The sequence below is a fragment of the Ursus arctos genome, unplaced genomic scaffold (genome assembly GCF_023065955.2).
Source record: "Ursus arctos isolate Adak ecotype North America unplaced genomic scaffold, UrsArc2.0 scaffold_12, whole genome shotgun sequence".
In the NCBI taxonomy this organism is placed as follows: domain Eukaryota; kingdom Metazoa; phylum Chordata; class Mammalia; order Carnivora; family Ursidae; genus Ursus; species Ursus arctos.
In genome coordinates this window covers 67187200-67213668 of record NW_026622786.1, presented here as the reverse complement: position 1 = coordinate 67213668, position 26469 = coordinate 67187200, and the positions used below count along the sequence as shown (strand labels likewise).

The 26469-nt window shown below is 46.9% G+C and overlaps 1 protein-coding gene across 1 annotated transcript in view; it reads right to left on the bottom strand.

Moving 5' to 3' along the window:
* Positions 1 to 26469, bottom strand: part of LOC113254695 (AGBL carboxypeptidase 4) — a 180037-nt gene that overhangs the window by 44260 nt on the left and 109308 nt on the right. The window contains exons 6-7 of the mRNA XM_057310255.1: positions 6881 to 7033; positions 4487 to 4649 (exon numbers count right to left, since the gene is read on the bottom strand). Coding sequence (XP_057166238.1) covers positions 4487 to 4649; positions 6881 to 7033 — 316 coding nt within the window. The remainder of the gene's footprint in view (positions 1 to 4486; positions 4650 to 6880; positions 7034 to 26469) is intronic.

Sequence of the window (26469 nt, the reverse complement as noted above, 5' to 3'; positions counted from 1 at the left end):
TTAAGAACCCCTTAACTAAAAGAATGAAAGTAGCTATGGGCTTAGCCTGATCGGCTGTCCAGGACACCTTTGCATTGATTTTCCCTATTAGACTGAACACTTACATTCACAGAATCATTCTATCTTTAGACTTACCAAACAACAGAATTGTGGATTCTTGATTTTATAAATTCATCTAAGCATGGGATTATAAATTTCAGATTTCAGAATCAGAAAAAATCTTAGACTATCAGAGCTGGATGGAACCACAGTAGAGATCAAGTCCACCCATGATATCCTTCCACGGCTCTAATGGGTAGAAGTATCAGACACTGAGGCTAAGAGAAGGCAGGGCTTGCTCAGGGTTCCTCAGTAATGGTGGCGGAGTCAGCATTCAAACCCCTGATGCTGGCTTCAGAGCCAGATCATTGGGTTGAAGACTCACCCAATACAAGGAAAGCTGTGCAGTCTGCATGGGGGTGAGAAAAATGGGGGGCAGAAGGAACATCTGTTGAGTACCTATCACGTGCCGGGCAGTGCCTGTGGACTGGAGATACATGGCATCATTTCACTCTCCCAAGAACCCTGCAGAATATTATCACTATTTTTATCTTACAATTGGGTAAAAAGGCTCAGAGTGGTGAGATAAGCAGCCCAAGGTCACACAGCAAGGGAAGCATCAGTGACTGTGTCCGTTGTTGCATTTCCCTGATGGAGTGCAGAAGGAAAGTTGGAGAACAAGCCCCTGATAATGTTTAGCTAGTGCTTTTCGAGGGAGAAAAATTAAACTGTCAGATACGTTTGTTCTGGTGGGTGGAGAGGTGGACACTACTGTAGGCCCGGGTGTAATAACCCTCAGGATTCCCTCCTCCCCTCGCCCTTCCCTGGTCTTACTCTCACCCAGCATGCCCTGGGTAACTAACGTGTCCTCCACCTACCCTGATGTGAGAAGGGCTGTTCTGGGGGGCAGACGTGAAAACCCCACCATGGGAACTCCACACCCCCACTCCGTGAGCCAGTTGGTGTTGTGAGACCAAGGCCTTCAGTTGGGGTGACTCTACCGAGACCCTTTCCCCACGAACGCTACAACATGGCCATGGCCTCTTGTCCTAACAGCCCCTTCTTCACACAAATGCAGGTCCTCGCTCACGGTCACATACGCCTTTTGGATGTTTTAACCTACAGTCACTGAGTATTTAAAGCTGATGGTGCAGACTCACATACATTAGTTCATTTTAACTCCTTGCAACTCAGTGAGGTTTAGTGCTATAACCTCCCATTACAGATGAGGACACTAAATTCCAGTCAGATGACAAAACTTGCCCAAGGTGACACATCTAGCAAGTGGTTGAGCCAGGATTCAAACCCAGATTTGTTTCAATTGAAAGTCTGCACTTTGCTTAATGCCACGTTTTTCATGACTGTCTCTAATTAATTCCTATAGCAGGGGTTAGAAGAGTGACAGTTCATGGTCCCTCTGTGAAGGGGATGGGTTCACCTTGGGGAGGTTACCAGACTTGCTGAAGGGCGCTCTCTGGGGTGATGCTGGTGCTGTTGTCACAGTGCAGGTCTCCCGACACCCGGTCTGGAGGACACTTCCTCCCAGACCACACTGCCATTCCCATCAGACCATGTCATTTCTCTCTCTGATTGGGACACGGAGCCAGCAGCCAACAAAGATCAAAATCTGTCTGCCTCAAGTCTCCTGGTATGAGAGGAAACATGCATTTCAAACAAGAACCAAGTTAAGTCACTCTCCTGCGGTGAATGGGCCTGGCCTCCATGCTGCAAGTCCTGCTTACTCTTCTTGTCTCCAGGTGATGGAACAAGGCAGGGTGGGCCCGATGGCATTCTGGTCTGCTCAGCTCGTGTGCCGTGTGTGCCACCTCGCCGTCCACTCTGAACTCCTTCCCATCACTACCTCCCGCTCCCCGCTGACAGCCCCATCCAATCGCTTACCAAAGCCACATGCACGGAGTCCGCTGTTCTACAGGCTCCCCGGAAGCACCCAGGCTTAGGCCTGACTCATCTCCCCCTGGACTGTCAGAACGGCCTCCTATGAGTGTTCTTGCCCACAGTCTTGCCCCCTCTAATCTGTCCTTCCCAACGTAGGCAGAGGGGCTTTCCACAGTAGCCCATGGTGTGAAACCCTTCTATTACTCTCCATTGCCTTCATGTTCAAGTTCAAATTCCTCACAGCCTGCCACTTCAATGTCATCTCCTGCATCTGAAGTCCTTCAGCCATTCTGGACCACTTCCTACCTCCTGCACACCTTCCTTCCTCCCCTCTGTCTGCCATGTCCTCCCTCCACTTAACCCACCCCAACTCAATCTGGCTAATTTCTACTCAATCTTAAAAACTCAGCGTAGATGTCACTTCTACTGGGAAGCCTTCCTTGACCTCCCAAAATTGTGCTTGACCCCCTACCCCCATACGAAGACATTGTTGTCTTTAGTATGTTCACCGCTACATCCAGCGTGCCTAGAACTTACCCTGGCTTATGGCAGACACGCAGACATATTTGTCACAGGGAAGTTTCCCATGACTCTCTGGAACTCCTCCACTACAGAACGGACCATACCTATTAGAATTGCCTCTTTCCCTTTCTGTCTCCCCGAGTAGACCGAGAGCTCTGTGAAGTCAGGGTCCGTGGCTTTTTGTTGAGTATTTTGCCCTGGGTGCCTCGTAGGATTCCTGGCCCATACTGACAGTGTGTTTATTTTGATGCACGAGGACTGGATGTTGAGGAGGAAATCTGGGCCTGGGCCAAGGGAGGGGCATTCTACGAAGAACCGCATTTCCTTCCAACACAAAAGCACCTGAGGTGCTAAGAAAGCACCTGTGACATCAGAAATCACCCACAGACTACGTGCAGGTCTCCTCTGGAGGGACCTACGGCTCACTGTGAATAAGTGCGTGAGATCCCCTCTGACGTGCATGCTCAAACGCTTCTTCCAGGCCATTCCCTCAACATCGGGGGAGAGCAATGCAGGTGCCGTGTGGAATGCCACCCCTCCGTGTATCGCAGGAGTTAGCGGGTCCTGGAGAAGTCATGCCACACATCAAGTGTTGGGGGCAGGGGGAGGGAGAGTGTGGCGTGTAGAGGTGGCCAGGGTCCTCTGCCTCACAGCAGAGCCTACTCCCTTGGCCTTCCTAGGCCAAGTAGTTATTAAAGCAGATTTCAAGATGACTGTCTTAGGCTTGGTGACTGGAAGGAGGGGACTCAGTTCTTACCATGATCTCTCCAGTGTTCTACTGGATCTGGAATGTGCTCTAACACCTGGACTACGTACTGCTCACCCTTCCATCGGGGGCCATCACCCTGCCTCCCACGTACTCAGCAAGGTAACAGGACCCCCCCAGAGCCACCAGGCTACAACTGACTGGGCGGACTAGTCCAGAGTCATGCCCCAAACAGAAGGGAGGTTTTCTTGCACAGAGTATGGCAGGAACTCCAGAAACACTCACCAAGGGTTGAAAAAGGCTAAAAGGAGCACTTCCACTCTGGGGAGGGAAAATTTATATATATACAGAGTTAATGTCATTTCTTTCCTTTCTCCTTCATCAACTGTAATTCTTTCTCTAAGAAAACTCAGTGTTAGGAGAGGAGAAATGGGTCAGTCCAAAAACAAAAGGATAAAGGAACACAAAAACTGTCACAATCTGTCACAAACCTTATGCAGTGACCTTGACATTAAAATCAACACCCAGGAAACTAGAATGACTGAATAATCCCTAGAAATTCAAGCAAGCTAGAAATAACCTCCAAGTTCATTATAACAAGCGTGGGGGCTTTTGGAGAAGTTTTAGGAGGAAGTCAAGAGGAAAAGCAATTTGGTGAAGGAAATACCAAAGCAGAGAGAAAGATGTGCAGAGGATGGGAAGGAAGGCAGGGCAGACAGAGGGGAGGCACAGGGAGAGAAGGAGAGGAGAGGAGGATGGAGAAAAGAGAGAAGCCGGAAGGGAGGGGGCATAAGAAGTAGCAAGAGAAAAACACAGAAGCTAGAGCTAGAAGGAGAGGACAAGGAGAGAAAATGGGTACAAGGAAAACTGGTGAGCAGAGAGAAGAGAAAGAGGGCGAGAGTGTAAAAAGATGGGAGGTGAAAAGAGAAGATACAGTTTTACACATTCAGGTTTAGAAGATGGAGTCAAGACCACCCAGGTCTTACTCAGCAACCTGGGGGATGGTCCTCCAGCCTGTGTGCTTACGTACCTTAGACGGCAGAAGACTCATTCCCTCATGGGGCGGGGGGGGAGACGGAGATGGGAGCAGCGTAAGGCCGTAGCAGAGGCAGCTGGGAAGGGGGATGCCCATCAGAAGGGCAAGGGCCAAACAGGACAATCCAAAGATGCCACCCGCAGAACAGCCTCCATCCTCACCCCAGGGTGTCAGCCCTCAGCGAGCCAGAGACCAGGTTTCTAATCTACCCATTAAATCTTGCCAGACCTGGATACTCTCCTCTAGATGTGGGCTGGCCCAGGGCTGGGGGGACTCGCCAAGGATACAGGCTTCCTCTGTGTAGGGCACAGCAGCCGTGGTGCCCCCGATGACGTAGCTATAGAAGGAGACCTCAAGGGTGTAGCAATAGGAAGTGTGGTCCAGTAGCCCCCCGAGGAAGCGACGTCCGGTTCCTGCTTTCACGGCATCCCGGTTAAAGGATGTGCTAGACTGGGAAAGACAGATCAGGGAAGAGAGAATCAGGGCCGGCACTTGCTGGCTATCGGGGTTTGAGCAAATCTTACAACACATCTGGGCCTCAGCTTCCTCATCTGAAAAGTGGCATGTTCATCACACATCACAGAATTATTATGGGGACGGATGAAATAAACCAACAGAATTAAAAGAACGCATCCAACTTTGGACAAATATTTGTGGGAATCCGAGTGGGGATGTTGGAGCAAGGGCCAGAAGAGAGCAAGAAGCACTGATACTCTGATGAGAATCAAAATGAAAATTTGGGCAATGCTTTCAGCTTTATAATGTCGTTTCCCACATGGCATTTCAAAATAACCCTTTGACGGAGGTGTTGCAGCTTTGCCCCTCTTGGTGAGACAACGAGGCTCACAGAGATGGAGCAAGCAAGCGATAGAGCACAGATCTGAACCGAGGACCGAGGGACTGCAGACACCCCGATGCTCCATCGCAATGCTCCCCCTCCACGAGGGGCGGCTGGACTCCCACCCAACATCACAGGGGGTAGGGACCATGGCTGTTTCTCTGCTAGGGTGTCGGCCTCACCCATCACAGCAGACAGAGAGAGGGCAAAACAAGCAGGTTGGCGTCTCAAGGCCTCCGTTCAAAAATGTGCGAGATGTTAGGCAACTTGCGTTATTTGGTTCAGCCTCAGTTTCCCCATCTGTAAAGTGGAGGTGATAATGACATCTCTTTCATGGAATTGTGAGGGTGACTCATCTGTGATTAAACAGGCATTCTGTGCCAACCCATGGAGATCAAAATAAATAAGGAGCTGTGGTTTTAATAAGGGAATGTGTGTCTTGTGAAGCAGGATATAAGAGGAAAAGAGGGAGAAAGAAAACAGCAAAACGAGGCAGATATTTAGAGACACATTGAAAGGAAGAGAAATTGTGTGTGTGTGTGTGTGTGCGTGTGTGTGAATTCAGAGGTAAAGGAAGGGGTCAGAAAATTCGAATGTCACATCTGAAAGGACCCTTGAAGTCCATGCAGTGAAATCATTTTAGAGTCGGGTACTGAGGATCAGAGAAGAGGGGAGACAGAGACTGGATGAGGACAGATGACCTTGACCCTGGCCTTGAGCTCTTACTGTGGCTGCAGCACAGGAACACCCTCAAGCGAGGCCAGAAATAAAGCTCCTACACTGGGCCCCTTTGGTCTCTGAGGCCTGTGGCCCCGCCTTCAGGGGAGTATGGACCAGGAGACCACGGTCTGCTCTAAAATTTCAGTGGTTTCAAAAAGCCTGCAGCTGGCCAGCCCATAGATTCCTACAGAATCAGGCATGGTGTTTCTACCCCAGAGATGCAGCTGGGGAGCCACCTGCTTTGATTCTGCCGCCACAGGCTGAGTGACTTTGCTGTACATACTGAACTTCTCTGGGCCATCGTGTCTCTTGGGTACAGAGAGGAAACTGAGCCAGTTCCTTTCCTGGTCTGCCATTCAAAACTTCTGGGATCCAAAGTGCACCTTACTTCATGGAGAAATTCATCATCTGCACTAATGTCCAGGCCTGGAGCAATGGACAGGGACGTTTTCAGCTCCTCAACTTCAAAAATTGCTATGACCTTTGTGGGCCTCTCCCCCTCTGGCCACGTGGAAATAACAGGCCTTAGAAATGTAGTATCAAAACAAAGGAAAATGTGCAAAAACGCTCTTCCACGTCCCCACGTCTGGGGTCTGCTGAGGTCTTTACTGTCTGCAGCCCCCTCTGCTACCGAGAACTGCCTTTGTCCTCCCGGGAAGCTAGGATGCGGGCCGGGCAGATCCCCCACAAATCACTGACACAGAAATCGACTCCCAGCAATGGTCACGGAGGGAGAGCACGGTGGGCACACGACCCCCTTCAGCAGGGGTGAGGCTCCTACTGAAAGGGCTGGATGAGGTGAAAGTAGACCCTGGGAGAGGGGGGAGGCCAGCATGTGGTGGGTGCTTGGTGAGTCCCTTCTCTTGCTGATGCTGGCGTCACACCAACTGAAAAAATCCCAGCTCCTCAGAAAGACCGGGTGCTGCTTCGTCCAAGACTGTGCCCCGCTGACTGGCGAGGAGCGTCTCGAGGACATGGGGTAGCTTGTTCACCTCTATCTCCATCGCCCACCCAGGGCCTGGCACGGAGCGGGCGTTCTGAGACCAAGAAACCCGACTGAGCTGAGGGAAGAGGGAAGGGAGGGGGCTGGGTGCGGGCTGCTGAGAGAGAACTCTTGACCTACGTAGGAGAAGTCCTCAGCGTTCTGGCAGAGGAGCTTGGGGAAAACGGCCTGCCTCTGGAACCGTTCCTCGTCCTCAAAGATGTTGCCGTACATGAAGCCGTTCATCATGGTGGAGTGGGCGTGGATGTCGATATAAAACTCCAGGCTTGTTTTCTGGTGAGAGAAAGGTTGACAAATGGATGTCTGCGGTCGCAGAGCTTGCCCTAACGGACCAGATGCTAGACGTGGCGTGTGCGTGTGCGTACACACACACACACACGCGTTCCTTCCGAGCTGTGCTTACATGGCAGCAGATTTAGCCCCCATGTGCAGTGTAATTGAGGGGCTGAGACTCGGGAACATCAATTTCTCCTCACTCTGAACGCCATCTGCCCCTGGGGGCTAGACCACTAGTTCAGCAGACCCCCGTCAGAGTCCTGAAGAGGTGAGGGTCTTGTTGGGGGAAGTCAGGATGCCATTTACCCAGAACAATTTATCCATTCACAACTAAAGGCACTAGCAGACTTTGTTTTTCTGATTAATGAGAAATACCTTCAGGTAACACAACTGTATTTATATTGGGCCTGCTTATGGTTTGGGCCTGACTGGGCCATTTCTAGCTGAGGGTTCTGGGGGAGATCATGGCCCTACAGTGAGTCTCAGCTTTCATATTTGACAAAGGGGTTATTTTAATTCCAACCTCAGAGAGTTATAGTGGGAAACACACACCACAATGATAATTACTGTCATTTACTGCATATTTTAATGCATGCCAAGCCTAACTCTGGGAGTGTTACATGTGACATATTAATTCTTTTATTTAACCTCATTTCATGTTGCCATACCTGTTCCCCAATGATATATAAATAGGGCATGGAAAAAATAATACATATTATACCTTGTGCTCTGTAAAGATGATGTTGACTAGTCTTTCTCTGCTCTCTACTTGCACATATTTGAGGCATTCCCTAGCCTGATATGGTATTATTTGCAAACATTCCCGTGTATGAGCTCCCTGCAGGTAGGGAGAGGTCTGTAGAGAGCCCAGCAGGCTGGACACGAAGGGTGCTCAGGAGCTGCACGCAGAATGACTGGACCAACGACTCCAGAGGAACTGCCCAGACACCAGAATGGACTGGCAAGAGTCGGGGAATTTTTTGGCACATAGATCTTCAATGTCCCTCAAATCTGACCTTCTCTTCCTATATATCAGCCCAATGTATACCTAATAATCCTTTCTGAGAGTAACAGAGGCTCCAAGTGTGAGAGAGACTTGTCCAGCCTGGCAAAACCAAGGTCTCCTGAAACCCAGGTCTCCTGACTCCCAGCACAGTTAACGTCTCACCGTCAATGGGTCAACTCTAGAAATGGCCAAGGCAAAACCTGGCCACCTTTCCATCCCCTTTCTAGCATGCGTTCCTGGGAAAGAAAGAAAGTCTGTGCTTTAGAAGGATTCTTCCTCCTTGGGACCCTTTCAAACGAAGTTAAAACCAAATGAAAACTGTGTTGCTTCTAGAATGTGGGTCTGATGACTGTCATTTCATTTGCCTCCGAGTTGGATTGAAAAATTATGTCTTGCCGAGCTCCCCATTCTCCGGGTAGCATAAGCTGTCTTTGGAGAGACACAAGAGGCACTGCTCTGTGTGATATTAAACTCATCATTTTCAGCTTTGGAGGTGGAATGCACAATGATTCAACAGGAGTCCTATAAAAGTCATCTTCGCAATTTTATTTTCTTCAATTGTCTGTCTTTTCCTCTGAGCTTTTGATGAGCTGCAGAGGAGAGGAGGAGGCAGAGAGATGACTTAAGAAATGTGTAAGGAAAAGCTCCAGTTTCTATCTCTGAATGCCGGCACTGGACAGGGCCATGGAGGCCAGATGCTCTGACCTCACCCGGCTCGTGTGGGGAGGCTGTGTGCTGAAGGCTGGCCGGCCGGCCAGTTAGCGGAGGAGTAAGAACTAGAACCTGGTTCTTCTGATAACATCCTGGAGTGGCTTCCACTGCCCTACCCTGACACCTGGCACCTAACGTGATTTCACTTTAAATAACCGGCAAATTACATTAATTGATTTAAAGATACGAAAGGATTTATAGGGAGAAACCTCCCTATCCCAGGAGAATCCCCAGGCACCCGATTTCACTCCCTAGAGTTATCACGTGCTCCTGCATCCTTCCAGAGACACTTCATACACAAACAGGTAAATATCCATCCCCCGCCCAACCCCGCCGTCACGAGGACACACAAATGGGGGCACACTGAACATACTATTCAGATCTGCTTTTTTCCCTAACATGTCTTGGAGGTAATTTTTTCTCAGTGCATAAACAGTTACTCATTCTTTTTAACAGCCATATATAAACTATTCAGCCAGTCTTCTACTGATAGACATTTAAGTGATTTCCAACCTTTTCTTGTTACCAACAATGTCTTAGTGACTGACTCTGAATATATGCTATTTCACACATACAGAATTATATGTAGGATAAATTTCAAGAAGCAGAATTTCTGGGTCCCCTGTGCATTTGCAGTTCTGACCAATACTAACAGACTGACCTCTTCAGAAGGACCAACTTATTCTCCCAGCAAAATACTACAATGTGTCTTTTGCAATTAACTTGGCAACATGGGTGGAATGAAACTTTTTGGTATTTGCCAATTTGGTGGGAGGGTGAAGAAGGATATCTAAGATTAGTTTTTTTGGTTTTTCTGTTTTTTGCTTTTTTTTTTTTTTAAAGTAGGCTCCACACCCAGTATGGAGCCCAACGTGGGGCTTGAACTCACGACCCTGAGATCAAGACCTGAGCTGAGATCACGAGCCAGATGCTTAACCAACTGAGCCACCTCAGTGCCCCTAAGATTAGTTTTAATCTGAATTTCTCTTAGTATAATTCTCTTTTATTACTTGGTTTAGGCTTTTCATATGTTTAAGAACTATTTGCATTTTGTTTTCTATGAATTGTCTGTTAATTTCATCTGCCCATTTTGAAAGCTGGAATGTTAGTCTTTACATGTAGTACAAAAATATTTTTGTTCAAGGGGCGCCTGGGTGGCTCAGTTGTTAAGCATCTGCCTTCGGCTCAGGGCATGATCCCGGCATTCTGGGATCGAGCCCTGCATCGGGCTCCTCTGCTGGGAGCCTGCTTCTTCCTCTCCCACTCCCCCTGCTTGTGTTCCGTCTCTCGCTGGCTGTCTCTCTCTGTCAAATAAATAAATAAAATCTTAAAAAAATATATTTTTGCTCAGCTTGTCGTTATTTTTTGACTTGACTTCTACTAGTACTTTTTTCCATCCAGAAATTTCTAAATGCTAATTTTTTATACAGATTTATCAATCTTTCCTTTTGTGGTTTCTGGATGGAATTCTTTCATTGTTCCTTCTATTACTTTTATTGTTTCACTTTTTACATTTAAATATTCCATTTCAATTTGAATTTACATGGACCTAGGTTGTGAGGTAAGGATTGCACTTTACTGTCCTACACTATTTAGGAAATTGTGCTTTTCCCCATGGACTTGAAACGCCATCTTTGCCATATATATTTTTTGTATGTATTTGAGTTTAGTTTTGGACTTTTTATTCTGTTCTAATCATTTATCTATTCATGTGTCAATACTATAGTTTTAATTTTGTTAAGTTTATAATGTATCTTGTTTCATTTTATACTTTTAAGTGTAGTTAACATCTGTCACCATGCAACTCTATTACCATCCCGTTGACTCTATTCCCTATGCTGTACCTTTCCTCCTCATGACTTCATCATTCCCTAACTGGAAGCCTGTACCTCCCACTCTCCTTCCTTCATTTTGCTCATCCCCTGCCCCTGGAAACCACCTATTTGTTCTCTACATTTATGGGTCTGTTTCTGTTTTTTTGTTTGCTTGTTTGTTTTGATTTTTAAGATTTTATATATAAAGGGAAATCATATGGGATTTGTCTCTGACTTATTTCATTTAGCATAATGCCGTCTAGGTCCACCCACATTATCACAAATACCAAGATCTCATTCCTTTTTATGGCTGAGTAATATTCCATTATATATATATATATATATATATATATATATATATACATATTTATACCAATCTTTATCCATTCATTTATCAACGGACACTTGGGCTGCTTCCATATGTTGGCTATTGTAAATAATGCTGCCATAAATGTAGGGGGTGCATGTATCTTTTCGAATTAGTGTTTTGCAATGCACAGCTGTTATCACCTCATTATGCCTCTTTTCCCAAATTTTCCTGTATCGTCTTGCATATTTTTCTATATGATCTTTATGATTAGCTTGTTTAATTTTCTTTCTCCCCTAGCCCCTGTCAATATTCTCAATAATATAACCATATTAGACTTTTGCATTGCCATAGGAAGAATCAGCTCTTATGACTTAGAGCCCTCCAATCCAAGAATATGTTTTGACTATTTATTCAAATTTTCTCTTGGGTACAGCAGGAAGTTTTAAAAATTTTTGTTTTGTTTTCATATAGACCATGAATGTTTCTTTTTGATGCCAAGGCAGTTTACATTTTTACTTGCTGCTGTAAATGTGATGCTTTCTTCCACTAACTCTTCTAACTAATGGTTCTTTAAATATAAAGGCTCTTGTTCTTTTCTTTTAAGTTTATTTATTTATTTTTATAATCTCTACACCCAACATGGGGCTCAAACTCACGATCCCAAGATCAAGAGTTGCATGCCCCTCCAACTGAGTCAGCCAGGTGCCCCTAAAGGCTCTTGCTCTTGACATATTAAATTTGTACCCAGTACTTCACTAATTCTATTATTATTTATAATAATTTATTTGATTTTCTTGGATTTTCATTGGCTTATTCAACAAATAATCTCTGAGTGCCTATGATACGTCAGACAGTGTTCTAGGCATTGGGTATGCACCAGGGAGTGTGCTGGGTACTAGGGATAAAGCAGTGAACACAATAGAGAGTTCCTGAGCTCAAAGAGTTTATAGTCTATGAGGAGAGAAAGGGAATAAACAAATCAATTAATAAATACAAGATGTCAGGAGGCATTAGTGTCATGGAGACAAAGTAAAGAAATGGAATAGAAAATAATAGAGGGTTCTAGAAAACCAGCAGCATGAATGGAGCAGGAGAGTTAGTCTTGAGGCTATAAGTTTGAAAAGCCTTCCAGATGGAAGGAGAAGTAAATGCAACAGTGACATGCACTGGGCATGTTTCAGGAACAGCAAGGAAGTCAGGATGCCTGGAAACTTACCACCTGTACATAGTACTTCTATCTCCTGCCTGTCCCCCTCCCAGTTTTTATGTTTCTAATTTCTTTTTCATGTCTAACCACATCGGGCAGTACTTCCAAAACAACATTAAAGGATTAGTTTCTAAGACACCTTCCCACTCTGAGAGTCTAGGGGCTGGAGATGGAGTAAAAAACAGTCTAGGATATTTACCTAAATAGGGTCTAAGTTCTTTTTCTTTTTCACTACACATGCCCTGCACTTTGCTGGAAATACCGAAGACCACAAATTCTAATTCCAACAACATCCTTAGTATGGTTTGTACCCAACCTGGCTTCATGGACTTGTGTGGGCCCAGCTAGAAGGCAGAAGCAGGGGTTCTGATTCTGGTTCTAATGTTAGCCCAGTCTGTGACCATGGAGAAGTGGCAACTCCTCACTGTGCCTCGATTTTCTTATTTTAAAAGTGGTTGCTGGATTCTTGCTTGGGCCTCAGTACTTGTTGCTCTACACCTGGCTGATAAGGACGTTTGTGTGTCTATAAGCTCCTTGAGGACCGGGAACATGTCCGATCCAAGTCCCATCATCTTTACTTGTTCAACTACAATAGCTTCTTCCCTGGTTTCCTTGCTGCTCCAGAGTAATCTTTTTAAATGCAAACAAATCATGTTACTTCCCCAGTTAAAACTGTTCTGGATTTCTCTACTGCTCCCAGGATAGACTGCAAGCCCCTTCACATATTTTGAAAGGCCCTGCACGATCCAGTCCCTGCGCCATCTAGTCTTAGCTCGTGCCCCTTCTGGTCTGACACCGGGCACTCCAGCCGTGTGGAACCACCTGCGGTACGTGGACCTGCTCACGACATCTGTCTCCACATGTACACATCGTAGACAGCTCTTCTGCCTGTAATACATTTTCTCTCAATCTGGCTAACTTTGACGCAAGCTTCACGTGTAAGGCAGAAACTGAGTGGATGCTCATCAGTCTTATTCCCTTTTCCTGGGAAAGGGAAGACACTGCCCCCTTTCCCTTGCTATTGCGCTGGAATGTCATTCCGATGGAATGTCAGCAGTGGTGACACCGGCCACTTTCGGGCCTGATGATAACACTCATACATAATCGCCCACATTCTCTCTTGCTCTTGTGCATGGAAGCTACATGTCAAAACAACGGTATCATAAGAAGGAGTCAATGCTAGGAGGAAAATGACCAGGAAAGCCTCTTGACCCAGCGGGACTGTGATGAAGCCTTGACCGTACTAAGCTGCTGAAATCTGGGGGTTGCTTGTTATAGCGGCTAATATTATTCATCTGACTAGTATAAAAAAATCTCAGTTCAAATAGACTATTTTATTCCTCAGGATGAGGTAACGGCCTCCTCTGTGTGCTCATAATTCAAGGCACAGCTCTCTGTCTCATGGCACATACCACGTGGCACATAAATGCTTTGTTTATTCCCATCTCCCATTAAAATGTGAGTTCTTTCAGGGAAGGGACCATACATTGTTGATTTTTTAAATCCATAGGGCCAGAGCAAGGCCTGGTGTGTGGTAGGTTATCATTCAAGGTTTGGCAGAGGAAGGAACAGGAAATCAAGTGATGGAAGAATGAGGGACTGATAGGAACAAGCAGGCACATCCTCAGTTTTCCTCGGCAGCCCAAAGAGGTACCTTTCTTTGGCCGTGTCAGAGCAAGGAGTGTGTCACTAATGCGGGGCCCTTCATTACAATTTAGGACTGAGATTAGAAGGGAAAGAAAGCATCTCTGTTCTTTCCTTCCAAACTTAAGAACCTTAATTAAAACCAAGTGATGAAGGGCTGTCCCCTTGCCAGCAGCCAACAGCTCATCCTGCTATCAGGGGCCTAAAGAGTAAATTACAATCAGTGCCAATAAAATTAAAAGTACCTTAGGGCATATTTGCAACATAATTTAGTGTGGAGTTTGCTTCCTCCTAGACACCAGGGAGGAAATGGGTTTTTCCTCTACATTCTGAGCTGCTTCCCTGCTTCACCTCAGACCTGCGAGCGGTGCGGTGAGGTCACATGGGGCAGCCCCTTAGGGTCTATCACACGTTCTAGCCAGAGAAAGAAGGGAGATCCGACCCAGGAGGGGCAGGGGGTCTTAGCCCAGGTTTGGCGAGCAGAAAGAAGCTGAAGCTTAGGCAGGCATAAGCGCCAGTCGGGAGGGTGAGCTGCTTTGTCTCTCCTCCTTATAGAGGGAGGGCTGAAGCTCAGAAACACCCCACAGCAATGGCAGAGCTGGGACCCACAACCCTCTGGTTACGAGACCATGCTCCGCATCCTGCTGTGCTCTCAGGGGCTTGCAGTCTAGCAAGGCAATCACCCTGATCTTAGGACTGTAAGACCTATGCAGTTTCCTTCATCTCTGAGCTGAAGGACTGGGAGGCCTGGGGACTGATCCTGGCAGGCTTAGCCTCTCAAATGGCACTGGAGGGGGAGGGGAGGAGCAAGGAGCATTAGAAAGCTCCCCTGCTGAGATGTACCCCAGGAAGCTGTTTCCCCATGGGCATCAGGCGGAAAAAGCCCTAACTCTAATCTTTTTATTATCGACTAAAATATTTCCATTTTTTTAAAGTTAAAGTAGAAAAGAAATTGGCACAATAAATATGAAGCTAAAGGAAAAAGAAAAAGTCAAAGTAGATGCTTATGGAAGTCAGGGTGCATGTCCTAAGGCAAGTGGAATAATGTTTCAGAAAACCTGAGAACTCTTTCTTTAAAAACAACTGAGCAAATGAAACAAAGTCAACGTCCTTTGTCATGCACAATCTAGACCTCCGAAGTGGCACAATTAAGTTTTCTCTGCTCAGGAACGCCCTGGATATGACTGAACAGAACTTCTGGTCACAGAGAAAGGATGTGATGAATCGATGGGGACAAGAAGAGGAACAACCATATAGGAGACCCAGATAGCTAGCTAGGGAACCGAGGGGATGGGCTATGGGCACTTTTTCTCCTGCCTTCCTCCATTCCATGCTCCAGTCCTACCTGCAACTTCCAGAAACCTGCAGCTTCCTCAGCACACATGTTCTTCTCTGCGCTTCTTGCCTGCCATTCCTGCAGGTGGAAATGCCTATCCCCCAGCCCTCCCCAATAGCTTGCTTATCCTTTACTGCTAGGCCTCATGGCCCCTTGTCCAAGAGGCCTTCCTTGACTCTCTCAGGAACAGCAGCTCTCTTTTTTGGACCACCATAGATTTTTAAGATATCCTTCTGTTAAAGTATTTATCACCCAGTTTACTCCTTCCTTCCTTCATTCATTCAACAAATACTTGCTATGAACTTACTGTTTCTAGGACCCGGGGGTGAACCAAACAGATGCGGTTCCTGCCTCCAAGGAGCTGACCATAGACGGGGATAACAGACTACGAATGGTCACTAAGCTGGGTGACCCCAGATTGTAATATGCGCGAGGAAAGCACTAAGGGGAGCCACACGATGGCGAATCACCGAGGGGATGCGGACAAGGTCTGCTTTAGATGGTGTGATCAGGAAAGGCCTCTGACATGTGAGCTGAGCCTGGAAGGATGATAAGAATGAGCCATTCAATGAAGCTGGCCAGAGAATTCTGGGCAAACAAAGTCCCAGAAGCAAGGATGAGGGTGGCATTTTCAAATACCAGAGGGAAGGCTCGTGGCAGGATTGTGATAAACACAGGAGGTGAGCTGGCGAGGGTCCGAGGGTGCAGCTCACACAGGGCCTTTCAGCCTGGGGTCAGAGTTTGGAGCTTATCCTAGGTACAGTGAAGAGTCATTTAAATAGGGAATGTAGTAAAAGGATTCCCTTGCCTGTCATGGAGAGAATGGGTTTTAGGGGCATGAGAGGAAGCTGTTGAACAGTTCCCTGCAGAGATCACAGGAGCTTGAATCAGAGCTGGGTGGCCATGATGAAAAGAGAAAGGCAAATTTGAGAAATATTTTGGCCACAGCTTTGTAGGACCTGTGCATGGATTGTATGCAGAAAGAATCAAAGACAGATCGGGAGTTTGTGACTTGAGCAACCGAGAGACGGTGGTGCCACAAAGACAGACAGAGGAGACGCAGGTGGAGACCAGTTGGGATGGTGGTGAGGAAATGGGATCCGGAAGGGATCTCTGCAGTGGCATTGACTACTGGACACCAGACCGGGCGTGTCAGGTAAGCAGATACACATACGACCCTGGAGCCTGGGGAGTGGGCTGCCCCGGAGGCGTGAAGGTAGGCATCGTTAGCACAGAGGTGTCTCTGGAGCCCTCCAAAGCTGACAGGTAGAGGGGATGTGAAGGAGATGGCAGGGAGCAGGAGGAAACATGGACAGTGTGGTTTCATGAAAACTAAAGCAAAAAAGATTTTTAAGAAGGAGGGAGTAGTCTGTGAACCCAGTAAGGTCTAGAACCACGTCTGGTTCACCTCTGTATCCCCAGGGTATATCATAGGGTCCAGCACACAGTAGGTTCTCAGGGGACATTTGCTGAGTGACTAAATGAATCATAAATGAATGAAGAAGGTATCCTGGACTCAGAGAAAGGGGCAGAGTAAGAGGTGTGGTGTAAGGAGTTTCAGGGCCTAGGTTCTAATCCAAGGTGCTATGGAGGGAAGACAGTAATAACAATTTAGTGCTTACCACCTGCCACTCCTTACTCCTCCCACAATCCCCTCGGATAGAAACAACATTTACAAATGAGGAAACGGACGAATAGACAGGTTTAAGTAACTTGCAAAGGGACCCCCCAGGTTACAAAATGGTAACTGACAAAACCCACCCTGTCCGGCTGTGCAGGCCATGCTCTGAACCATGACTTCATCAAAAGCAACTGACATGCTGAGTGAAATAAATCAATCAGAGAAAGATAATTATCATATGGTTTCACTCATATGTGGAATATAAGAAACAGCACAGAGGATCATAGGGGAAGGGAGGGAAAACGGAATGGGAAGTCATCAGAGAGGGAGAAAAACCATAGGAAACTCTCAACTCTAGGAAACAAACTGAGGATTGCTGGAGGGGAGGGGGTCACTGTGATGAGCATCAAGGAGGGCACGTGATCTGATGAGTACTGGTTGTTATACACAACTGATGAATTATTGAACACTACATCTGGAACTAATGATGTACTGTATGTACCTCGTTTAAATAGAATTTAAATAAAAATTTAATTAAATTTAAAAAATTTAAGAAGTCTTTAAAAAAGCAACTGACATCTACTGAGTGCTTCCTGTGTGTGGTCTTGTAATAATTCTCGTAACAATCCTATGAGTTAAGTACTATTATAATCAAAGGAAGAAAATGAGGCAGAGAGGTTGCAAGTGGCAAGGTTGAGATTCAAACCCAAGTCTTTCTGACCTAGGGCTAAGCTCTTCATCTCTAAGCTATTCAGAACCTCCCAGCCCCTGCATCTGTGGCCTCTTTGGTCTCAGCAGAGTAAACTTCAGGACAAAGGAAATTTGTGAGAGTCATGCGTAGGTGTAGGGAAAAAGCACCAGTCGCAGCAAGATGAGGAGTAAAAACATTTTCCTACATCCAATTTGTCTCTTGTAATCCTCTTCTACTTAGAGGTGAAAAGTAAGATCTGTATGTAAATAAAGGCATTTCTGCATCTCCTCCTTCTAATGACCCAGGAGGAGCCGGGTCTGGCCCAGCAGGAAGGAGCCTTCCTCTGCTTCTACCTCCTCCTTCACCTCTGCCCTAAAAAAGGGAGAGAGACCAGAGGCTTAGCACAGGAGCCCTGGGTTCATAATAGACCTTCCCAGGGCAAAAGAAGAACTCCTGATCTGTCTCATGCTCCCCATAGCAGTGACTGATGAACCCAGTGTTGACCATGACAGTGATGGTGATGACAGAAGAAGGGTACGCATGGAGTAGGGTGGTTTCAGGTTCCGTAGACTTGGCTTCAAGTGTCAGCTTAGCCATGGGTGAGCTTTAGGACCTATGGAAGTTACTTTCCTTCTCTGAGCCTCAGTTTCCTTGACTCAAAAGAGGGGATAATAATCTCAACCTCACAGGATTGTCAGGAAGCACCTGGTTCTGTGCCTACCAAAATGCCTGGCAGTTTATACACTTTAAATATACTTTTCCCAATCACACAGTGATGCTATGTGGAGGTGCAGTGCTTGGCACCATGGGTAAGGACCTCCTTGAGCTCAAAACATTGCAAGGAAGATGGACATTTTAAAACTAACTATGTGTGCAAACAGAAGATTTGAAGAGAAGTACAGGGGCTAGAGGAACACAGAGCTGAGGGGGGCTTGGAGACCCGGCTTACATAAACGTAAATTTCTTCCTTGTTCAATAGAACATCTACTGACAATAACCATCGGCTTGCACATCTGTAGAGTTTATAAACCATTCTCACACCAGTGTCTGCCTTCAGCTCAGGTCATGATCCTGAGGTTCTGGGATCGAGTCCCGCATCAGGCTCCCTGCTTGGCTGGGAAGTCTGTTTGTCCCTCTGCCTCTGCCCCCTCCCCACTGCTTGTGCGCGCTCTCTCTCATTCTCTCTCTCAACTAAATAAATAAAATCTTTAAAACAAACAAACATTCTCACACCAGTTAGCTCATGGGATTCTCTTAACAATCCACTGAAGTAAATGGGAGCTTAGTTTCTCAGAAGAATCTCAGACGGGCTTCTCGAGATCTCATAGCAGGAAGGGACCTCAACTGGATTCTAACTTACGTCTCACTACCTCCAAAGGCTCTGCTTGCTCCTTGCCCTCGGGGTTCACCCCAGGTGCTCACTCCTGCATCAAGAGTAGATACAGATGCAAGTGGGAAAGCCAAATCTCCCTGCAGAAAGCCCCAGTCTGCGCAGAGAAACCAAGAAGAGGATGGAGATATAATATGTAAGCTTGTGAGAGCCAAGGGACATTCTAATTTCATAATTAAAAGTTAATGTTGCTTCATTATAAATCAAAGGCTGAGGAAACTAGGGCACCCCCAGGAACATGTTAGGAACTCAATAAATATGTGTGGCCTGAATGCTTGGAGACACCTCCTGTAGGAGGTCGTCAGCTGATTCAGAGAGAGAAAAATAGATGTCTAACCACTGAGCTGGGGGCTTGGTAAGTCCTCAGTAAATCTTCATTCTTTTCTTCCCAGGAAACTCATCTTGGCTCTCCTACTAACCTGCTCGGTGACCCTGGAGAAGTTTCTTTCCCTTTCTTCAATTTCCCCATTTAGAGAATGGATTTGGTGACTTTTCGTGGCCCCTTATGCCCTGAAAATCTTATATCTTTCAACCATCTCATCTTTCTGCTTTGCACTGTTGCTTTTTTTTTTCTTCTCCTTCCTTTGGCCTCTGAGGACAGATTCTGCCAGAGTTTCCCACCTTCTCTCCTTCAAGACCTGAGTACCTGCTTGTTTTTCCTTGGTTTGGCCCTGTGGCAAGAACCTACTGTAAGACGGCAGTTCAACCATTTCCCCGTGGTAATGCAGTCTTCCCATGTGGCAGGGTAGGCATCACTGTTTTTCAAAGTGTTCAGGGGTGCCAATGTTCATGCTGCAATTCTGTACTGTATCCTGGAGAAAAATAAGGTGGTTCCTTGCTGCTTTATTCAGTGTGGGTAGCAGGGGGTGGGGGTAGGGGGAGTGGAGGAGAAAGGTGCAGACAGAGACCCTATATCTGTCCCTTTGTTCCTTTTCCTCCTTCCCTCTCCCCCTCTCTCATCTTGCTCCTCTTTCTTCTCTCTCTTCATCCCTTCTCTCCTCTGTCCCCCCTTCCCGCCTCTCTCTTTCCATCACGTGGTGGGGGAAGACAGCCGAGGGAACAAGTAAGTGCATATCAGCCATCCGGGTGCTCTGAGGTGCATGTGGAGAGTGGCGGAGCTACAGCGAAGGGGACCGCCAATTTTGGGGGCAGTCGGGAAAGGTGGCTGTTGAGCGAGGTATGGAGAGACAAGAAGGTGTTCACCAAGTGGATGATAAGGAAAGGAGCCCCCAGTAGAAAGAAAGACATTTTAGGCAAAGGGAGCTGTGTGAGCAAAACTCACAGGACCCAAAACCAGCCAGCCCATTAAGGGACCTATAATCAGCCCAACTGACCTGGGGTGACTGAAGAGTATTACTGGGGGGGCAGTGTGTGAAAAAGGGGCTGAAGAGGCTTCCATGGACCCATGATGGAAGGCCTTGTAAGCCACTAAGGACTTTTCATATAAAATAGAAAACATAGAGAAGTATTTTATGAAATTATAACATGATTCTGTTTGTATTGCATTTCGGTAAGATTTTTTCGGGAGGCTTTGATGAGGAAGAATTAGAGGTTATAAGACTCAAAGGCATGTGGGACAGTTAGGACATTTTTGTTATAGTCCAAGTGGGAACTGATTGAAAAATGATCAGATTCTCAATTAAAGCAGGGGCGGGGAGGGAGAGAAGAAGGAGGAGTACATATCTGAAACCTATTATAAAATAAGACTGACAGGGCTGGATATGGGACCTAATTTCAGACAGACTCCCGGGTTTCTGGATTGCGTGGCTGGCTGGACCGTGGGGCCATTTTCTGAGATTGGTGTTGCCATCATCCCCTCAGTGGGAGGTGTTTGCCTCATAGGTACTGGTCCCCAGTTAGAGAATGATGCTATCAGAGGGTCTATGGTCTTGGGCTATGTTTTGATATGAACAAGATGATTTTTGCCTAAGCATGGCTATTTGAGTGAAAGAAACACACTTTTCCACATAACCTACACATTGCCTATATCCTTCTTAATATAAAGATAAGCATTGTGCATTTCTACAGGATATAAAATCAGAACAAGAGTTTTTTTTCTTTTAATTTAGACACCTAATACACACATTCAAACACTTGGGTGCCCTAAATGGAATGCGGGCAAGGATGTTCTCAAGCCATTACTTTGCTCCAGGTTTTCACTCCCTCTGAACAGAAGATTTTGATTGTTATGGACCACATCACTCAGACAGAAAGCAGCAAGGAGGAAGGGGGCAGTCTGAGAGTCAAGCAAGGGTTGGACAAGGAGGTGTGGGGACAAACCAGGCTTTATCTCTTGGTTTGAAGGCAAAGCCCAGAACAGGGAGGTCTCCTTCACCCACATCCACATGAAAAACCTTTACTAAAATCCCATAGAATTAGTTTGTGGCTTCTCTGGTTCTTGAATGGTCTGGAGTTTTGCTGGGTGGATGCCTTCCTTTGACACATGAAACACTACACAAACTACACGACTTGTTCAGTCACTGTCTCATTCCCACCATACCCATTTTACAGATGAATACACGGCTCGAGATTACACTGAGGAAGTGACAGAACCAAGGATAAAACCTACATCTTCCATCCATAGTACAAGTTACTCCACTATGTCATTCTGCCTTAATCCTCTAACTTTCAGGTCTCAGGGGAGCCCTGAGGGTGAATTCACACAAAGCCTGGATGGTTCCTCAGTACAGGAGTATCGGATCCTCCGTGACCTGCCTCCATCTCCAGCCTCATTTCCTGCTATCCGCTAACAGGCATGCAGTGCTTTCACCATGCCAAACTGACAGCTTCCAGACCATGCCATGCTCCTCCCATAGCCGAGAAGGCCTTGCTCTACCTGCCCCTTCTGCGGGGCCCAGTACAAGCTTCTCTTCCTCTTAAAGATTTCCTTAGCCCATCTGGGTGTGCTTGACCACGCCCTCGTTCATGTACGTTTCACTCAGCCCCACGTCTTTATTATCCTCATCTCACGGTTTCACCATTATTGCGGTATGTGCCTATTCCATCCACTGGACCAAGTGCTGGTCGAGACCTGAAATCTTTATATCTCCAACCCCTAGCACAGTGCCTGGCACATAGTAGATGCTGAGGAAATCCTTCCTGAATGAGTGAATGGATGAGTTAACGGTGGAGAAGAAAACATTCCTGAGCAGAGACCATCCCCATCCTTGATCTTCTGGGAGAATTGTTATTGTGGAATATGGAGAGAGGAGGTCAGACATCGAAGGGATTTAATGAGCAAAAAATTCTTCCCTATTCTCTCTGGTTCCTTCCCTTTTTATTTTTTCTTCTTGCTACTGGAACAAAAATAGAGTACATCATAAGCAAAGCTGTATTTTCTGTTTATTGCCACCAGGTTAATAACAGTAATGGTGCGGGAAGAAAATGCGGTGTTATGTAAAATCCTGCATTGCGGATTTTGCTGCTGATGTAAAGAACTCAATAAAGTGTAACACTTTAATCATAGAGATAAAAATCACACGGCAGCTTCCCACAGGCTCCCGGAGCCTAAGAAAAAGTGGTTGTGGGGAAATGAGAGATGGGAGAAGAATATTATCAGGCATCAGAAAAATTATGTTTGGGCTTTTGTGTGTGTGTTTTTTCCCTTCATCTCTAAAAAATGGAATAAAATTTTTCTATCTTCTTCTAAGACATCTTGTATGAATTTCTGTATTCTCCGGAGGCCATGCTCAGATTTCTGGGGGAAGATTTGCTCATTCTTTGTAAAAATTGATTTGTTTAGGGAGAACTGAATTCCTGCCTTTTAGGTGATTCGGTGGCCTTTACGAAAATAGGGGCTGTCTCTAAAAATGAAAGCAGGATTGGGATGGAGGCAAGGAGGTTGGTGAGAGTAAAATCTCTATTTTTATGATGGTCTTGTAATGCGGAGAAAAGATCATAGCAACAGATGGAAGCTCTTGCTAGGAACTCGGCCGACCTTCCGAAAATTACCCTCTTGCTTCTGTGCCTCAGTTTTATCATTCTTCAAACAAGGACTTTCACTAGGTGGAAAGAACGTTCTAAAGGTCATGCCTGCTCTGACACTTAACTGTGAGGCTCTGGGCGACGAGGCCAGTGGCTTGGCTTTTGACATGGGCTGTTGTGGTTCTGAACTGTCGCCACCCAGCTGACCTGTTTCCACTCCACCACCCCCTTCCCTCCCTTAGCAACCAGATCTGCTCTCGACCCTGCAGCTGGAGTGCTCCATTTATAATAAGAGAAAGCTATACGTACACCCTGCAGTGAGACTGGGGTAAGTGCCGGCAGGAAGACCCTAGGGCCGGTGCATGCCTGAAGAGGTCATTGAAAAGCCGAGGTAGCCGGTGTCCCCGGAGCAGAGTGAGCGGGGCAATGCAGAGAGAGGAGGCAGGGCCAGCTTAGGTGGGTCTTACAGCCACTGCATGGGCTTCGCCCTCCCAGGTGCAGCCCCAGAGGGCAGCTGATGTTCGCAGACAGGAGACTCCGCTATGAGGCAGCATGAGCACAGGTCATGAGAAGAGTTTTGGAATTAGAGATCTAGGCTCAAACCCTGAACTGGCTGTGTGACTCTGAAGGAGTCACTTCACGTCTCCAAGTCTCTGTTTCCTTGTCAGCAAACAGGAGGGGACAATAAAACCATTTCTCTCACAGGGTTGATGAGGGTGAAATGGGTTAGTGTGTGTCCAGGTGCCTGAAACACGGTAGGTGCTCAGTGATTTTCTTTTTCATCCCATAATAATTACTGCAGGTGATATTACAAACGATATTCTAGGGCTGCACTGCCTAACACAATAGTCACATGTGACTACTGAAATTTAAATTGATTTAAATTAACTTTAAAAACAGTTCCTCAGGCTGCCTGGGTGGCTTAGTTGGTTAAGTGCCTGCCTTCGGCTCGGGTCGTGATCCCAGGGTCCTGGGATCGAGTCCCGCATCGGGCTCCCTGCTCAGCCGGGAGCCTGCTTCTCCCTCTTCCTCTGCCTGCGCTCCCCCTGCTTGCGCTCTTTCTCTCTCTCTGCGAAATACATAAATAAAATCTTAAAAAAAAAAAAAAGCAACAGTTCCTCAGTTGCCCTAGCCACACCGCAAGAGCTCAGTGACCACATGTGGCTGGTAGCTCCTGTTAAGGGACAGTGCCGAAGAACACGTCCATCATCACAGAAAGTTCCACCGAGTGGCGTTATTCTCGTATCTTAGCAGTCATAAGTGGGTGCATTGGAAGTTAGAACATACATCCATATACAGCCACACTTGCACAGACACAGCTGATTTCATACACACAAACACTTATACCCATACAAAATCACAAAAACGGGGTGTTTAGGTTAGCAACAATATGTTTCATTACTAAGGAGAAATAAATCTGACTCTTGACTCTGAGCCAGTTCAACGAGCATACAAAAGGTCAGGTCCCGCGCTAACACGGTGGACATTACATCACTGCATCCTCACAACGACCCTAATAGGAAATATTATCCTCGTCTTGTTGATTCGGACATCAAGGCCCAGAGTGACTGAGTAACTTGATTGCAGCCACACAGCCTATAAGCAGCAGAACAGGACTTGCTCCCTGGGACACCACACTGCTTCTTACCGGACATTTCAGAGACAAAGAGCTTACGGAGCAAAGTCACCGTGCACTCTTTCCAGGCCTTGTTGAGGATGTGGGTGTTTGGAACTGCCTGGGGGCTATGTGGAGACTATCTGGGGATAAGTCACAGAAACTGAAATTCAAGGAAGTCAGTTCCTCAGGGCTTTCACCCTAGCTTTCTTGACATATGGAATGTGGCAGTGTCCCATCTCTGTGGGACCAGCGCAAATCCTCAGGAAAGTCCTGGAAGTCAAACGAGTGGGTAAAGAAGACACCGTCCAAGTTGTCTAGAGCTGTGGTCTCTCTGCAGGTCATCTTCCTCTCTTTATAGACAAGGGCTCTCGAACACTCTGCACGGTGAAAGGCCAGCCAGGGTGGGGGAGGGGTCGCAAGTGAGAGCCAACGGGCCTTGGGCAGTTCTGAATCAGCGACTGTCTGTGAAAACAGATATAAGCACAACCAGAGAGCCAGAGAGAGATATGGATGGACAGATGGATGGATGGTCGGGTGGACAGAGAGGCAACCAGACAGACACCGAGTTCGAAACACGTAAGAGCGGCTTCTCTTTTTGCTTTTTGTGTGCTGCTATTACAGTCTGATTCTCTAGAAGGGTGCTGCTCCTTCTGACTTATTGCAAATTCCCCCTCTTACCAGATACACAGCCTGGGGCCCAGCCTAGACTAGATACTCAAAACAAAACAAAACACCAAAACAAAATGAAACACCTGAGAGAGAAAGAGCTAGATAACAATAATCCTTCACATTTGTATGGTATTTTGTAATATATAAAAAGATTTCACATGCAGTATCAGCCTTAATCCCCAGTCCAACTTTTTGAGGCTGGCATCATAATCCTCATTTTATCGGTGAGGGACCCTTGTCTCAGAGTGGTGAGTTATCTTGCGTGGGGTTATACGGGGAGGCTGAGGGCCCAAAGAGACAGGCAGGTCAGCTAGAGGTAGAGACTGAGAGCGAGGTCCAGGCAAACAGAGACAAGACGGAGGAAAGCAAGGCATGGATACATGACGGAGACAAGTGGAGGTGGACGGACGGATGAGGAGAGCACCTCCAAGCTCCCCCTTCCACTCAGCCTCTCTTGGTGCCTAGAGACAACTTTCCTGAGCACACGTCCGACCCTGGCACGTCTGCACTCTACAGAGCTCCCCCGCGTCTCCCAGAGACTTCAGGATAATGATCTACCGTGAAGAGCCCTCCTGACTTGACCCTACCCACTTCTCTGGCCCTCTATGGTATCACTTCTCTATAGCATTATTCAGTCTCGTCCCAGGACCCTCTTCAAGCGCTAAGAGTGCCAGGCCATTTTCAGTACTGCGTGCTTATCACCTGATCTCGCCTGCTGCAGATTCCTGGCCAGCCCCTGCTTATCCTCTTAGCTCATCCGTTGCTTCCCTGAGGGAGCCTTTCCTGACCGCCCTCCCGGCCTGGCTTCTGCCTAGGTCACCCCTTTCTTTACTACAATGGAGTAGGACAAACCCGGACTTGGAAATAAGAGATGTGGATTTAAATCCTGTTCATCCATCTATCAGCCGCAGGACTTGGGGCAAGTCAGGGACCTGCTAAGCTTTGGTTTTCTCATCTCTGCAATAAACCTGATAATATCTGCTCCAGGATGGTTTTGTGATTAAGGATAATGTAAAAAAATGCCTGGCATAGAGTAGGTGCTGATAGTCTGCCTCTCCCATTGGACTGTGAGCCGCCTGAGGGTGGAGGCTGGGGCCACCTGTTCTCTGCACCCTAATGCTCAGTGCCTCACCCAGGACTGGGCTTGCTGACTCCTTCCCGCCCACACTGGGGCCACTGGGTGGGATGGGCTTGCGGGCACCGGAGGCACCACCTCTGGTCATTGCACAGAACCGCGGAGCTGGGGGACGAAGGACGGCTGGACAGGTGGTGTGGGGGTGCCTCCCTGTGGGGAGGGGGTGAGACCTATATTAGGTCTGTGTTGCATGTTTAGGTTTTGGTCGCATGTATTTTGAAGATAAAAGATAGTGTTTAAATAACATTAAGAGGCTGCTTTGTTTCCTCACCTCCAAACCTCCAGAGCAACTATGTTTAGTTTTGACTGTCATGAAGCATGTTGAGGGGGAAAGTGTCACATTAGGTGTTCTAAGGG